The sequence below is a fragment of the Excalfactoria chinensis genome, chromosome 3, assembly GCF_039878825.1.
Source record: "Excalfactoria chinensis isolate bCotChi1 chromosome 3, bCotChi1.hap2, whole genome shotgun sequence".
Taxonomy (NCBI): domain Eukaryota; kingdom Metazoa; phylum Chordata; class Aves; order Galliformes; family Phasianidae; genus Excalfactoria; species Excalfactoria chinensis.
Genome location: NC_092827.1, coordinates 84855842 through 84874022, shown reverse-complemented (window position 1 = coordinate 84874022; position 18181 = coordinate 84855842). Strand labels below are relative to the sequence as shown.

Genomic DNA, 18181 nt, shown 5'->3' with positions numbered 1-18181 from the left:
AAGCAAGCAAGCACGGCAGGAGCAGAATTTAAGAAACATGGTTTCCTCAAGCACTAGCACAGTTCCCCTTGAGTCTATTACAACAGTTGGATTTATACTCAGCCTTTGCAAAAGAGCAGAAGCAAAGGGTGAAAGGCAAGGTGCTATTATGGGTGCCCTACTATGAATTTTCACAGCACGTTCAGGATTTTAATAATGCTAAAATCCCTAACTCTCTCAGCTTCAGCAGAAAAGGGGTTAACACTGCAAAAATTATTTGGGTAACAAGGAAAGTAGAAAGGCAGACAGAGGGGGAAAGATGGCACATCACTAAACCAGACTAGAATTAAATGTCTAAAAAAAAATATGAAAAAACCAACATTTCAGGGCAGCAATAAGCATTTTATCTGTGAACGGGAAGCCAATTCCAAACACATCAAGTGGCATCAAAAGAAGAACAAAGACAGACATTACTCTAAGGTGAGGCGCTGAACCTTTCAGCATCTGATGAGTGAAGGTTAACAGCTGGTTTGCTCCAGTCAGCACTGCCACAGGCACCAGCCTGGGCCTCAAGCAGTAGTGGAAGAACAGCTCTGGGATCCAACCACCACCACGTTTCATCCAGTGTGGTTAGGCCAGTCTCACCCACATCTAGGCAAGACAGCAGTAAAATGTCAGTGGTTTGTTACTATCCACACACCAGTTTTCTGCTGAAACCAGTGAAGTTACCTCAGGGTTAGAAATAGCAGAATACGATTTTCAGGCAAAATTCTGGGTAATGCTGAATCAGCTATAGACTTGAGTGCAGAAACACAATATCTTCAACACCAGCCCTGAAAATCAGAATCAGTTTTCAAGAACAAACACACTATGCCTCAGCAAGGATTCTTGCATCAGAAACTTGCCTATCAATTCGGATTTCTCCAGACTTGAGCTTCACAGAGTATATGCAAGTAGAGAAAGAGGCAAAAAAAGAGATGCTGAGGACAGAAAGGAGATGGTGGTTTAAACTAAAGGCAGAGGCATAATTTCCAGCACACAGATACACACATGCATCTTTGCTTTGCTGATCATATGCACTGAATGTTTGGACTTAAGAGTGCCTCATTTGCCTCATGAATGGATGAATACTTAGAAACACAAGATAAAAGACAAGACTAAGTGTAATAAGGATAATCTGGAAGCATGTGTGCAGAGCACAAAGACAGCTGAAGGAATACTGTTCCCTTTTCCACACAGTAATTAAACATTAACTCTGACCCCTATAATAGTGTTTACACACAAGCATACACCTGTATACACAGGCCTGTTCCCTTGGACCACTCCTCACACGCATCCCCAGCACTAAGATCTTGTATTTCTGTCATCATTGGAACACTAATTCTACCTCAAAGATTTGGGTGAGTTCATTTCACACCTGAGTAATGTTCTGAGAGAGATCTGGAAGACCTCACAATACTAAAGACTCTAAAACCTCAACTCCAAGAACCAGCAAATTATCCAGTCACTGCTCCTTTCTCCTGTAAGAAAACATGGAAAATGCATTTCTCAGTTCCTTTCCAACACATCTGCAGCCTTACACCTTCAGATTAATTCACAAGGTCCTTGACTGCCATGGGCATTTAGTTGGAGGCTACCAATCAAACACATGTTCTTTCAAAGCCGCCTCTGACATGTATACAGGGAGAAACATGGGGTAAAGCCTGTACTTAAAAAACAGAGCAAAGAAGATAAAACGAATTCAAGGATGAGAAATCCTTACGTGTGATAAAAACAACCATAGCATATAGCCCTCTAAGGAGAAGTTATCAACATATTCACATAATTACAACAATACAAGCAAAGAAAAGCAAAGATTTATACTAGTAGCTAGGTTCAGTCTAACCAGAAAGGAGAAATACTGATCTTAAAGAGAGGAAATAGCTTTTCTGATACATGTTAGAAATGCATAAATTGCTCATGCATCAAATACACCATGAACAAACCACAGACTATATGAGGAACTCAAAAGACACGAGGGAATTGGAATAGAAGAAAGAAATGAACCTTTGCAGTCTTACATTATTCAGCAGTGTGACAATGGCTAATGCATTATCTTAAAAGTATTTGGTAAGGTGATAACTAATCAGCATTATCAAAACAAAGCAGAAATTCTTCTGGTCTCTTAATCAGGCTTGCAAAAAAATCTGTATGGTCCTTCACTGTTTATAGAGGAACACGACCCTGGGATTTTGGGTGACATTACTTGCATGTGTCAAAAAAGGAGCTTGGCTTCACTCTATCTGTATCTTTACTGGGGATTTCAATTCCAAATTCTCAGGGATGGAGAACAAACATTTGTTGTCCCTCTAACACCACTTTAAATGTTGGCTCCAAAGTGTGAATTTTTACCTTTCAGTATTTCAAATGTCCACCAGTTTATTCAACCGAAAACACATCGATTCGTCCTTACCCCTGTACTGTAACCATGATTCACTTTCAAAAAAACAGGCCTCATCCTATCGAATACCACCAAACATGTATCTTATCCTTTAGCTCAAATATATTTTGCATGACCTTACATGAATTGCTCAGATAAAAGCCTTTTTTCTTCTACTTTTGTTATTTTAAAGTGCAGATGCATTTGAGTCATTTTCCCCTTTTGTTTCATATCCTTAAGATCCACAGCTTCAAAGACAAAATGTCAGCATGCAGTCGATTTATGACTGAACTCTTGAAGAGACACTGAAGAATTACCTTGTCAATCACCCCAAGGACTCTGAAGGCCTTCAGTTCCTCGGCAGGGCTCCTTAGGTTCCAAGAGGGCCTTGAACTTAGTGATCCTGGAGGCTAATGGAAGATATCAAAGATTACACATCAATCAGGGTGGTACTTGAAGGAAGACTGCCTGCTGAAGCAAATGCCAGGCCGAAGGAAACTAAATTTATCATAAATCAGAGAGAGTGAAGATGAAAGGAGAAGTTTTCTGTTTGTCCTTAGTGGGGGGAAAAAAAAACAACTTGCAAGTAAATAAAACCAAGATAACATAGAAAACAAAATTTTAAAAAGAAAAAATAATGACTTTTTATACTTTCTATGCTTAACAGAACCTGGTTGAATCAATTGCTGAATTCTTAAACCCATCCCAATAATCAAAGCCTTATAGCTATTACAGATACAAAATAATTCAGAGATCACTGAAGAGGAGAAAATAAATTAGAGGCTTTTTAGGTTTGAAGAACATAAAATACAGGGTTATAAACAGAATTCTCTTGTTCTCTGATGAGCTTTATGAAGTCCTTTTAATGGTGAGGTGTGCAATAGAAAAATTTTCTAATACTGCCTTAGGAAACGGAAGCTAGCTACATCACATTAATCTAGAAATTAACAGGAAAATCAGCAGGTGTTAAGTGTTCAAGTATTTAATACGCAGAGACTGTTGTCCATGTTGCACTTTGTAATTTCTCAGGGCAGATTCTAAGTTGGCATGGCAGAGGAGGGAACAGAGTTTAAAGCAGAAGTCTTTCAAGACAAAGTTCAACCTCTAAGCATCACATTCACCTCTTCACAAAGGTGAAGGAAGAGGAAGGTGAAACTCCTTGATTTTTAAATTTCTGAAAGTCAAAAGTTGTTTATCTCACTTGTCAGGATCCTGAGATATTATTAATAAATATGTCACAAAGGAAAAAGGCTGGTAAGCAATTCTGTTGTGGATAAAATGCTTAAGTATTAGGAAAAAAATGAAATTTCCCTTTCAGAAACTTGCAGAAAAATTGGAGACACTAAGCTAGTTAATTCCATATTCTTCCCACATTGGGTTTGCCCTCCAATATACTCACTATTCTATTCTCAAGGTCCAGAGCACCTCCTCATATTTCTCCCCAAAATCAGTTTTCCTTCATGTTGTCTATCACCTTATTTCCTTCCAAATTATTTCCCCAAGCAGCTCCTATTTAAGCATTGCCTGTGAAATTCAACAGAAAGGGTCAAAAACACACATTCCAAAAGCCTGGAACATGTTCCAAAGGCGTACTTTTCTTTTTATCCATCTACTGGGTTCTTGGTTTAAAAGAGTTTATTATTTATCTTCGTTTAACTGACTGGCTCTTGTGACTTTTCTTGTTGTATGGACAATACTGAGTACTGACTGCACTTAGAAGAAAACAGCCCAGGTTCTACAAATCACTAAAGCTGTTAGTACAAAGAAGAAAATAATTCTGCATGAAGTTTGTTCTCCAGACCCACCTCAGGTCCCACATGCTAGTAAGCTCCCAGGAAGGTCAAGGAGGCTTCCTTTTTCTTGTATTTTAAGTGTGTGCTATTTTTCTGCATTAAAAAAATAGATGCTTTGAAACAGAGCACCGCTAATGCATGTTTAATCATGACACAATTTCAAAAGCATTCTAAGGAATATGTTTAATGAAAGAAAATATTTCAAAGTTCTCAGGACTACTGCAGTAGATTTCCACTTCCATTTACAAGCTATTACGTTTTTTTATAACACTGCTCAATAGTCATGCTTTCAAAACTTTCTCTTATGCACAATGTTCCAACCATGAATTAAGCTCATACATCTCCACAGAAGTTAACGGCTGTCTAACAGTGCAATAGGACCGGACTTCTGCACCCATCATGTCCAAAGTCTGAAGTAAAACAATACATTTTCTTGGGTTCTTCTCTAAAATATCACCAACGATGGCACAGTCACTAACAGTACATACACACTGTTCTCCATATGTGCTTTCTAGTGATCAGTCCAATGCAATTCAAAGGCTGCATCAGGGTCTCTCTCTCACTCAGGCTTGGAGGCAACTCCCTCAAAGCTTGCTACTCATAAGAAGGCAAAAGAGAAAAACAAAGCTTGAGAACCTGCAAAATGGCCTGCTGCTGCCAGCATTCTTGAGTATTTATTGTCAAGAAGGCTCTTGAAGCAACCGTGCTGTGCTGAGGAAGAGCAGGAAAGCATTTGCTGAAGCATGTTTTTCCCTAAGGTCTATATACTTGTTTACAATCTTCAGAAGGTCCCTCCACATCTCCCTCTCCTACAGATCACAGCAAAGCTTTTCTCAATGTTTACAATACCTTGTCAAGTGAGTTCCCAGTTCATGGTCAGTAACAGTTGCAGCTGTTCCCTGTGCTGCTTCTCAGCCTTAAGAAATTCTCTATCCATCCTTAAGCCCTCTGCTTGTAACCTTTTTCAACAGTGCCAAGAGTTCTTCAAACAGGTCCTCCTGTGTTTCTCTCTTCACCACTTAGACTCGCCAACAGTAGGGTGGTTGCTAAGGATGCTATCCTTGAGGGCTACACTGTTGGCTTTTTGCTGAGGCAAGAGATGCAGCAAACTATTGTCATTCTTTGTTTGGTTTCCATGGCATCAAAGAATCTTTTTCTTTGCAGTTCTGAAACACCAGGCTACTGCCTCTAGAGAAATCTGGTCTTCAGTGAGGCAAGAGCATGGCATTTCAGGCCACAGAAGAATAGCTTGCTTCCTTCTGCACAGGGCCCCAGGAAAAGCCCCTCTGCCTCACTGCCACTTAGTGGTCAGATGGTAAATGCAGGGTTTCGTTTCTGTTTGTAACATACAGCCCTTTAAGACTGCTTGATACAGCTCAGCATATGCCTGACAGATTTTGGAAGTCATGGGAAGCAGAGATGCACAAGAGCAATACTAAACCCACACTTCAGAGCTTATCTCTTCCCTTGCTGGACATTTCTATGGCCTGATGGATGAGAAAGAAGCAAAATGTCACATCCATGAAGGCCAGATAAGCCCGGTTTTGAAGCTGCTCACCCTGTTCCTTGTAAGGACACAACAGAAACACACAACTACCTACGCTGGTCATGACTGACAAAGTAGTTCTGCCTTTTAACATCAGGTGGTGAATAGAAACACTGTTTGAAATATTTACTCTTGCTATCTAACCAAGCCTCTTCCTCCAATGTGCTGAAAGTTTCAGCACTTTCACATTCCATGAAGTTCCCTGCACTGAATCATGTTTCCCTTGCCAGAAATGCACCCTGTCCATTGTAATACAGACACAGGCAATTCCAGGAGCCTATTACACATGGAGGTGTGACAAAACTCGGCCACGCTTCTAGTAAAGGCATCGTATATATACTACAGCAATGGTTCCTTGCAACACTTCATCATCACTCTAGCAAGGACTAAGAGATTAGAGACCTCTTTGCTGACCCATGTGGGCAAATACAGATTTGTACAGTCTTATTTAAACATTTGCATGTGTATCCTGTATAAGCACCAGCATTTGAACAAGAGATGGGATCAGTCTGCAGGACTTACAACAGTAAGAGATGCTACCAGTTACAGACCAGCCTTGCCCCAGCCTTGCCCAAAGCTGCGCTTACAGCAAGTTCAGAAGCTAACTAGTGACAAGGAACATGCACACTAATTTCTAAACTACAGACTTAATTTCTGTAGGAGATACACACAAAATATCTGCGTGTATCCACTAGTGAGCATCTTACACAAATTACCCCATAGACAGATGCAGGTCATTTCAGTACACTTTATCACTGCCTGCATGGGATGAAACAATTCACAAACACACAAAAAAAATCTACCTTAAGGACTACAAAGGATAAATAGCAATTAAGTAATTAAGTAGTAATTAAGGTGAAAGAATTCCGGTCTGATCTGCAAACACCATACAGGGAGTCACATTCTTCTTTTTGTAAGACCCCTTCCTGTCCTGAAAGCCAAAGTAAAGAATATGCCAATCCTTCACCCTTAGAACAAATTAGGGAAGTCCTTCTTCCAATCAATTTTCAGCTATAAACTCAGAGACAAACTATTCTCCACCACAACCATTGTGACCCCACAGCATTATCTGCACTGGGTGCCAGAAAATTACAAAAGCTCTAAGACAAAAGTCAGGCTTCCATGTTATAAAGAGTAGCAAATAAATGGAACTAAAATACAAAGGGAAAACGGTGCCATAGGGAAAACAAAGCCACAGCCTAGAAAAATATTTTTTATCGTAAAAAGAGGAGTAGAACATTCAGATTTGCCCCAGCTTGTCAATGTGGAGTTTCAAGAAGACTGACTTTCTAGTCTCATTACTTTTTTCTTTTTCCTTTTGTCTTATTCCAATTAGTTTAACTTTCTTTTGGATCTACAAAGAAGACATTTGCCTTACTCAGTACAGTAAAAGAGGAAATATTTCTCAAGCCCACATACAAAAACGCAACCTATTTCTTCCTCCTTTCCAACTGCAATTAGTTTTTAGACTTATAAAAGGGTAAAAATAGGTTGTTCTTGGTCTTTTTTTTTTTTTTTTCCTTGTTCTGTAGTTTCCAAACATACTGAGATTTCCATTCAATATAGATTCTTCCCCACTTTCAGGGGCGTCTGACCCAAAGAAAGACTACCTAGTAGGAGTTCATATCAGACCAAAATACTAAATTGTTCAAAGTACAATTCACAGCAGCAGCAAGACTCCAAATCTCACAAAATATATCTCTCATTTGGAACATCCTCAAAAAAATGTACTTGAGGGCTCTCAACATAGAAAAAGTTACCTTTAAAAATCACTGGTTTTGCTTTTTCAATTTACTTATTAGGCAGTAAGATTTTTATAACGCTTCACATTTAGGTAGCTATAGTCTCCTTATGGCATTTTTGGATCTGAGCAACCTAAGGAGCAATAATCCTCTGTGCTTTTTGCCCTTAACTGATGTAAACGCAAAGAGATGGGAAGCTGGTAAATTTTATATTTACAATAGAGCAGTCACCTACATGCAGTTTCACACGAGCATAGTAAAGATCTAAAGTAAGAACAGATAAGTTCTGATGGAAATGGTTGGGGAAGGGCAAAGTAGAAATTTATTGAGGGCGTCTTGGAACAAGCTTTGTTTATCTTTTGCACAAGTTCTGATAAGGGTGTTTCTGCTTAAGACAGTAGGAAGTACTCCTGAAAGAGACATCTGAAGAAAGCAAAAGGAGCCTTAGCTGAATTAAATATTTATCCCTAACCATCTCCCACTCCTCCCAGCTCCACAAGCTTAACTCAGTTCTGATACATCCATATGTGCAAAGATAAAGAAACCAACAAACTTTCAGCTCTGTCTAGGAGTAATATTTTCATTGAAAAGTCAAAATAAATGTTCCAGTGGTGGCTTCTGGATCTGGGGGTTCTTTTTTGCTTTAAATTGAAATTCTTTAGCATGATGGAAATGTCCACCTCATCAACTGTGAAGCAGAAGGAAAGTATGCTAAATCAAGCACTGTCTATAATGAAATGAAACCAAAAAGAATCAGAAAGTAAGAGCAACTTAATAGAAACGTAATACTGAAATACTCCTCAGGCCTCCTGAAAGAGATAAATTCTAAAGCTTTTGATCCTCAAGCTTGAATATACTTTACTATAAGACAGAACAATTTAATTATATCAAATTTAAATAAATAAAATTCAATAATACAAAATAAACCCTACCATAGAAACGGATGCATCTTCAGAGGATTTATGGTAGAGACTGGAAATCTTTTCAGCTCGCATAAGGTATTCCGCAGTCTTCCTTTTCACTGCTTCTCGACGAGTTGGACTTGATTCACCTCAAAGGAAAAAAATAAGGTTATTTTTTCTACACAGAGAGAGGTGCTAAGTAATCAAAGCACATGACTGCTTTGATTCTACCTTTTTGATTTACTTCGGGTTATTAATAATCAAACCTACAAATATGCATCTCATAATACACAAGTACTATGATATCAGAGTTCCACCAAAAAATAAAAATAAAAAATTAAACCTTGTAATAGATGAAAGTAAAACAAAATTCTTACCTAATTTTTCTGTGATCTGGTAGATGTGCCTATTGTAACTTGAACTGAAACAAACTGCCAGTCTGAACACCCAGAATCTCAAATTACAGAAAACAAGATAAGAGCTTACATAGAAACAATAGTGACATTTTTGGAGTTGTTTTTCTCCCCTATGTTTTTAACATGGGATTCCTTAAGTATAAAGGGAATACAGAAATGCTATCAACAGTCAAATGACAACATGAGAGACATCAAGAACTCCTGCCCTCAACGTTCTGATGCTTCCTGCTCCTTTGCTGTTGGCTTGGGGTGATGCAGTAAGAGAGGAAAAACCACTTATATCAATTACTCCAATTTCCAGATGGCTGAACATTCACTGTGTTATGCCTAGTCTGTCCAAACTCTTGCAAGAGGTGACATTCCTGTGGTACTGCACAAAATCTATGTTCACTCTAAATCCTTATGTTCAGGCACTCTCATCACAAGCAGTGTATTTTTATAAGAGACTCGATTTTTAACAACAGCAAAAAATTCAACTACCAACCAAAGAGAAAAAGACTGCACACCATAATTACTGTAATTGCTAGAACAGAAAAACGAAAATACTGTGGCTCCTGAAATACTGAAATGGCTGTCCTGGAAGTTCGCAGAGTAACAGCAGAAATTTCATTTGGCCATAACAGTTGCTTCCAGCCATAACTGATGCTGTCCAACACTCGCATAAACAAAGCCTTGGCTACAGAAGGCTTCAGAATCACCAGGTGCAAGTCAGCACCTTTCACCAACTGATCCTCAAACAGGGCAAGGAACTGCAAGGTTATCTAACAGCTACTCAAGATAAAAGACAAGGCAAGGAACAGGAGGGGCAATAAATTAAACATGCAAACACCAAACCCTGACAAACGGCAGATAGCAGAGAATAACAAAGACTAGAACTCATAAGAAAGCAATCATTTGACATGCCCAAGAAGTGTAACCTTGAAGAAGTTCAACCAGAAACTTGGTGACTGATAAGAAAGGAACCAGATTATTACGGGTTATTAAGAACAAGTCTCATAAAAAAGAGCAAAATTATTACAGGATGTCTGAGGGAGACCAAGGAAGAACTTACTAAGTAAAAGCTTGTACGCAAAACATAGCATGCAGTGTTTTATAGGAAGGATTGTGGGAAGGTTTAAGCCTCGTGAGATGTTTAGGGTCAGGATTAAAGGTGAGGGACAAGGTAGGGTCCCATAGGACAAGCATGAGAAAATAGGGATGGGAATTACATTACTTGAGTGTGTGTAAGTAGACTGCTCATCAGCACAACTGTCTGACTGAGATCCTGTACCTGACCATCATTTGTCTTACCTTCTCACTCAACTCTATTCTTCCTCATTTTCTGCATGTGGGTGCTCACTGCTCTCTGTGCATATGATGATGCAATACCACCCTTCACACAAGACTAGCAGTGAAGTTGTCTGAGAGTCAGACAGTGAGCCCAGGCCCAGCTAACAGAGAAACCTGCCCAGGGAGTCCAAGAACAGCAATAGTTCAAAAAAAAAAAAAACAACTGAGCTGTACACTTTGTCTGCGGTTATGTAGGTGCCTACAAAGGCAATGTCCTCTGCCTGTGCCCATCTGTTTGTGGCCAGCCGTGTGCATACAGAGTATGCAGTCACATGCATAAGCCTCTCAGAAATTTGCAGCACGACTGGCAGGACCCAATGGAGAGGTGAGCTGCCTACACTGATATCAAGCAGGTCAGGGCAGCAGGAGTCACTCTGATCCTTCAGTTGGATAGACCTGGTTCACTTTAACATCTGACTCCTTAATAAAGAAGGATGAGAAGGTTGTCTGACTGCTCAGATTTCTCAAAACATTTTCAAAATGGGAGAGAAAAATGAAAAGCTACGTAGTAGGTTTCTTTAGAAAGTTCATGGAAAATTCCTCTACTATATAAGCTCTGAGTTATTTTCCCTCTGCCCCACACAAAAAGAAACAAATCACAGAATGGTTTAGCCTAAAAAGTCTATCCGGTTCCAAACCCCTGCAATAGATAGGGCCACTTCTCCCTAGACCAGGCTGCCCAAGGCCCCATCCAACCTGGCTCTGAACATCTCCAGTGATGGGACACCCACAGCTTCTCTGGGCAACCTGTTCCAGTGCCTCGCCACCCTCTGAGTTAAGAATTTCCTCTCTATATCTTACCTAAATCTATCCTCTTTGAGTTTAAAGACATTACCCCTTTTCCTTTGGCAAAGAGTTCCTCATCTTCCCCACAGGTACTGAAAGGTTGCTATAAGGTCACCCCAGAGCCTTCTCCAGTATGAACAATCACAGATCTCTCAGTCTGACTCCATAGGAGAGGTGCTCCAGCTCTCTGATCAGATGATCATGGCCTCCTCTGGACCCACTTTAACAGTTACATGTGCTGGGGGCCACAGACCTGAATACTGTACTCCAGATGGAATCACTGCTCTTGCTTTAAACAATCCTTTGACCAAGAGAGTGAATGAGGCAGAGGGGACTTTAACACATTGCTTTTGTTCTACCAGTCATTTTGACCCTGTTAAATTACAGATTCCTCCTCACTTTTATATTGTGACTACCAACCATCTAAATGCGCAGAACTGCCACACACTCTATCAAGAACAGAGCAGAAGAGACTTACGTTCTACTCCAAGCTCTGCTGAAAGTGATCTATTGTAACTATTATTATCCATCTCCCAGCAGGGTGGAAAAGTGATTGTTAACTCCTCAGATAGAGATACAGAGCCTTTCTCCATAAATATCTTGGACTGCATGAGGTTTAGGAGGAAGCCGGACAGTCAGAAATTCAGTGCACTTCTAGGTTACAACGTTATAGATAAGCAAAAATCTCTGAGTTAATTCCTCTCATTCCAAAGAGAGAGCAAACTCAGTTCCAGCTCCCCTGGATCAGTCTCTAATGGGTAGTACTCTTCCAGTGAAATTCCCTTAGACCAGACTACCAGTATTATTCCCATCTAGAAGAAAAAATAAAACTCAATGTTTGAGCCCAGGTTTGGCTGTATCAGCACGGAATAGATGCACAGGGTTTTGTTTGCTTTTAAATAAACATGTTGCAATTTCTTGAAATATGACCAACACTCCTGCATTCATCTTTAAGCTTAGAGCACCATAAAACTTTGTTATGATCACTGGTGATCGTCAACATTCTCAAAGGCACACAAAAGTGGTAGTTGCTCAGGGAAAACAAATCATCCACATGGCAACATTAAACTCTTCAGCCAGCATTTTCTTCAAACAAACTGGTAGAAAACTGCTAGGCTAGTGTCTAAGGCTATCATAAAAGTCAAGCTTACCGCTTAATTGTTAGTTATGTGTATTTAGTTTGGATGTTTATTACCTTTTTTCAATGCTTCAGTAATTTTACAGTAATTAACGCAAACAAGATAGGCTGTCCCCTTAGAGCTGTCTTTGTTCTCCCTACTTTCACAAGACATTAATTTCAGTTTTCCTTCTCATTTTCCTTCCCGAGTAATTTGTTAAAAAACATTTACGAACTGTTCAGTCATTAAAATCTTCAGCCATTAAAGAGAGTGCAGATTCACAAACTCGACAACTTCTTGTATCTTATTCATGACCAAGATCATTATCAGTTTCATCCCTAGGAATCCTGCAATAAGGTATACGGTAAGTGGGAGCTGGAGAACTGGATTTACAGGAACAGGATTTTTATTTATATTGGTTTAACAAAGCAAAGGAAAAAGAGAAAAGCCATATTCCAATGCAATTTCCTATTTAGCCAGTCAATACTTCACGGAGATCTGTAAAGAAATAGAGGATACAAACTCTAAATGAGTAGAGAAAATATTACTTTAAAAGCCTTTGCACAGGGCGGTGAGTGTTAACAAAGATCTCATTAAACTAAAAATAATCTTTACCATTGGTGACAAATTTCAAGTTATCAAACTCTCTGCTTAAACTGAATGAAGCATTAGAACACAATGCCAGAAAAAATCTGTCTCTGAGAGAAGCTTCAGCTGTCAGACAGACGACGCAGATTTTTTCAAAACGGTAATATTGCCTTTTTGCTATAATATTTTTTAAAGTGAAACAAATGCGTGTTCTTCAAAGAATCGATGCGCTTATGTCTAGTGAAGGTCTTTTGATTTTAACACTGCGTGAACACACTGAGTTCCTATTTTCATTCTGCAGTTCGCCTGCAATAATCTGAAGAGGTATCTCTCTTTAATTACAATTTATAACTTGAAAGGCGTTTTTCTTTAAATGGAAGCAAACAGGAAATGTTTAAACTGTGTCAAAGCCTTTGATGAATCTTTACAACTGCTCATAAAAGATCATCCTGCTTAAAATAATATTGATTTTTCATTTATTTTCCTAGATACTAGAAGATTTATGTTTCATCTGATCAGGATCAAAGCTTTTCCCTGCTCCTGATCACTGGGATTAAATCAGCAATGTCAGTTTACGTGTTTAAAAACTACACTGCTGAAGCACAATATGAAGTGTAGCGGTGCTGATCACAGAGACCTGAATAAAAACCCCCTCAAGATTCCTCATCTCTCTCCCCATCTCTCCCTCCGCGTTTGCTACAGAGCAGCTGTGCCTCACACAGATTCACATGAATGAAAATATTAAGGCGAGAAACCACCCACTTAGTTTATTTTCCATATGACTTTCCTGTAATTATTTTGTAAACTGTTCACACAACAATATATAAAAACATCTGCAAAAACAGGTAATTAATGTGTCAAGCCAAACTAATGCATTTTTTATGGTGTCCATGCTTCGTCAACTGTAATTATAACTCTTTTTAAGCAAATGATGATGTGTTTGTTGCAATGTGCAAGTGGTTATTTTAGATGCTCTGTTTACTATTACTGCAAACAGAATATAAAAACTCTACAGCTACTTTGTTGCACACAGAAGCCTTCATCTACACAGGCGCGAGCAGGCTGCTCCCTCATTTTCCAAAGGCTTTGCCTATTTCAAAGAAATAAAAATATCTTAAAATGAAAATTGGCTTTGGAAAGGCTGACCGGGCCACCCGCTGACCAAACTAACAGTAGCCAGGACATTAGGACAGCAGCCAATGAATTAAAATTTGTTCTTTAATTTTTATTTCTAAGGACAGCTCAGCTATAATATATTTACAAAAACAGACGTTCCTAACAACATTCAAATGATCTTGAGGGTTTGACAGAGGAAAACCACACATATCAAAATAATTGTGCCACCAAGTTCATCTGTGACTTGCAGGCTTGTTTTCCTATAGACCATTGATCTGAATGCAAAATACACAGAAGCAACATTTCTACTGAATACGCACCCAGCAATAGCATCTGGGAGCCTAACAATATTACAAGCAGCTTTCTTGCTCAGAAGTGTACATACCTTTGAATGATCGGCTAACTTAATGGTGAAGCATTAGGTGAGCTAGCTGTCTTTCTGAGGTACCAGATCTTTTATATTATCCTGTGGGTAAACGCCTTATGCTCAGGTGTCAGGAAAAAAAAAGCTATGGAGAGGAGGGTTATACCTTGTAAATACAAAGTGAAAAATAAAAATTTCTGAGAGATATCAGGAGGTGATGGATGCCCCTTCCCTGGAGATGTCCACAGATGTCCACAGTCAGGCTGGAGGGGCTCTGAGCACCTGACTGAGCTGCAGTTGTCCCTGTTCCTTGCAGGGGAGTTGGACTGGATGTCCCTTTCAACTCAAATGATTCTACGATTAGGACTGCAGAGAAATCTGTCCCTTTCCCTCCCCCCCCCCCCCCCCCCCCCAGATAATCTAGGGTACTAACAGAGCACATTATGGACACACAGAAGTGCTTTCCAACTTGCTGTGGTCCTTAACTAAGAAGACTCTCCGCAGATTCAGGATGGATGCTTATCTTGCAGGACGGTAACAAACAAAAATAGCACTGTACCTTACTTGCCACTAACATATAGTATATCACACATCTGCTAAATCACAGTATATATTACCCACCCAGGAATTCCATCACATCTGACCTCCTCCAAACCACTCCCCACCCCAATCAGCACATTCCCTAACTAACTAGCCGCCTGAACAGGATGTGCAGATTTCCACAGAAGAGGTAAAAAGTTAGCATCGCTTGTCCCAGTCCTTTGTAACCTCCATATTCCAAATCTTCCTGCTTTTTACTCAGACTTACTAAAAATACATGTGGGCTGCCTTTGTTTAAGAGGGTATCAGAAGCGATTTGCTCCAGGAAGGAATGTCCTCTTACAGGCTACAAGGAACTTGTGGGAGACTGCCTGTTGTGCTAACCCCAAACTCGATGTACTTAACAATTTAAACGGTAAAACTTTCTCTAAATACTGAAATCTTCAATGAGACATTTATAATTGCCAAATCTAATAGCTATAATACCATTTTTTATTTTTAAAAGTTTCTTTATCTTCTTCACAGTCTTCCTGCACATATCACCCAGCTGGATCGCTGAATTTTTCAAAGAATTGCTCTCTATAAAAATGCAAGGGAGTAAGCCTTAAAAGATTTATTTCTTCTCACAATGAAAAGAGGTTTAGCAGCACCTTCCTTATTAGTGGGTAGCCCAGCTGTTATTTTTGCCTAATTGGTTCAAGAGGACCTCTGTTCTTCTTAGGGCAAACACTTCTTACATCATGTGAAGCCGACTCCTTTGTCCATATTAGCCAAACAAAAGCTCAGGCACACTGTAAGTGACAATGCAAGTCATAATCCAGCACAGATTTGTGACCACTTTGGACACACTTTCATAACCCCGACATTTATTTCAGGAACGGGAAGAGCTGTGGATTTAGGAACAAGTCTCCAAACTTTCACAGGAGAGTGGGTAACCTTTAATCTTCAAACAATTACTTAAGTGAAACGTGGCAGGTGCTGGAGTAGATGGACACCTCAGGATCAAGGAAAAATGCTATACATTTTAGCAGCGGGTGGCAATTCGGATTTGCAAAATAAGCCCACTGGCTCCTCATCTCCATTATGCTATATATTAAATTCCTGGCGATTAACTTTGGGTGGTGGCTAAATTCCACTGCTGAGAAAAAGACAGTAAATATTAAAAAATAAATAAAACCAAAGTTAAGTGTACTATGGTAAAAAACAGTTTGGAGCTACTTTTTTCCTCCTAAGGGAGGTTAGGATGTACCATATTTCTCAGACTTATTCTTTCTCCCTTCCTGAGGGCACAGGACAGTACTCCTTTGTCCTTTAAAACCTCACAAGCTAAAGCACAACTGTGTGACAGTGAGAGAACCTGTAAGAATTCTTCTTCCCATTTTCTGGTATGCTCTGTGTATTTTGTGCATTTCCTTTATGGTACATTGCTCAAGACACTTACAGATCTCCACTCCCTGCAAGGTTACCAATTCCATTTGCTGCCACGAATGTAAGGTTCCAAGCCAGTGGTGTGAATATTTAGGTAAATACTTCTCTAGAAAGAAAACACTGGCATATGTGCAAAAGTTAAGATTGCACAGAATAATGATGTGGTCAAAATGCGTTTGAATGACCAGTCACCAGGAGACAGTAACACTCAGCAACATAAAAAAGTAACTTTCCAGAAATGCTTACCAACAAACATCTGTTTATTCAAAGAACCCCACGTTAAACACACAAGATGGAAGCTTTCCTCACGCATGTGTGTCTAACTGGAAAAAAAGCCTAAAAGGAATGGTCATACAGTGCTACAGGGAAGAAAAGATTAATTTCCCATCCATCTGCTAAAACTTCCAGTCTTCAGCTGCAAGGCATTTCCCCAAAAGTAAGACCTCACAACATGAGAAATAACCTCAAACACTTTCCTGTGAAACTACATAAGATTAAGGAAAATAAACTCATGACTGCTGTAAGACAGAAGCATAAGCAATGGCATCCTAGCACATATGGGAAAACAAAATGGTGACAGCAGCAGCTCCTCCAACACATGGACCACAGAAATAGGAAAGCACTCTGAAAGCCAAAGCAGTGAAAGAATTCACACAGACCACCAACATGAAAGAAAAGATTTTCAAACTTCTCTATGCTAAAAGAATTGATCCTTAATTCACCTACACGACCTGAGGCATTTAATTCTGCAGTCTGAGCCTTCAGTTAGTTTTCTCACCTGGACAAAAGCGCTGTCACCGAGGTCAGTCTGATCTGTTTACACTGTGCTGGAAGAAGCATGGCAACTATTAGGGGTCTTCTGATCGGAGGTTAAAAACACCACAAAGCAGAAGGAAAAGATTAACACACATAGCTGCAGCAAGTGCTGGCTAATGACAGTCCAGATGGAAGGCTGTGCAGGCAGGCAGAGATGTCTGTCAGAGAGGCTGGACACAACAACCAACCTGGTGAGGAACCACCATGAGGACAAACTCAGAAATCATGGAAAGACTGGATCAACACCAAGCCAATGCTGACCTCCAAAAGAGGGAAGAAAGTACAGATGCTTACATTCCATCTCACCACACATTTATTCACGACATTACAATCAAATGCTATGGGAGCACATTCAGAGTCACCTCTGCAACATGCCCTACGCACTGGCTTAGTTAGCACCACAACTTACCCATACATGTACCGCACGGGTATCAACCTGCAGAAGGTAAACCCCAGATCTTTCTCAGCATTTTGTGTAGAGAAATATTGAAATATAAAATGGAACTTTGCCTCCAGTACTCCTTTACATAGCTGAATCTGGTTGTATTTACATACTAGACTTCACCATACTTTACTAGCAGATGCCATATTTTACTGCTTAGCCGTGATGGTGTGTCTAAACCCAGTATGTGTGCATACAGAATGACTTCATTCAGGGTGATCTATCCAACATCTGCCCTGCAGTTACAAGTCCTATAGCACTGATCTGCTCTGAAGCTCTATACGGTCCGCAACAGGCTTGGAAGTCAGTACATTTCAGTTATGAACAGCTCATGGCCCACATTAGCAAGAATTTCAGCTTGCCAAAAACACACTGGAATTAGATTACTTTTTTAAGCAAACCACAATATTTTCAATATTCCTTCTTAATCCAGCTGCTTATCAGCAGACAAGTATTGCTACAAACAAGTAGTCTGTTTTAGAACAGAAGCTGTGATGTCAAGAGGTAACTCTCTGCACTGTTGCTTAGAAAGACAAATCCAAATGGTTTTATAGCATCCTCCCAGTCTACCACGATATGATGGCTTTTCAGCTCCTTTGGAAGGACATGGGACAGGAATTTCCCGTCTTGACTGGTTCCAAGCTCAGTGAAAGTTACAGGAAGGAATAAGGTGATAGTCATGATGCACCATCTGAACAGAGAGATCTGAGATCAGATGGGGGAAAACCCCAATTCTGCCAGTAAGGGTGCCATTAACCCTGGCAGAGCCCAGCATAACTCTCTTTCCCTGCAGACAACATCATTTCACAGCCCAAGGTGTCCTGATGGGTGGTTACCTCTAGGGCTCTGTCCTGCAA

General features: G+C 39.8%; 1 protein-coding gene across 1 annotated transcript in view; it reads right to left on the bottom strand.

Moving 5' to 3' along the window:
- Positions 1 to 18181, bottom strand: part of RPS6KC1 (ribosomal protein S6 kinase C1) — an 82820-nt gene that overhangs the window by 36873 nt on the left and 27766 nt on the right. The window contains exons 8-9 of the mRNA XM_072331025.1: positions 8412 to 8530; positions 2716 to 2808 (exon numbers count right to left, since the gene is read on the bottom strand). Coding sequence (XP_072187126.1) covers positions 2716 to 2808; positions 8412 to 8530 — 212 coding nt within the window. The remainder of the gene's footprint in view (positions 1 to 2715; positions 2809 to 8411; positions 8531 to 18181) is intronic.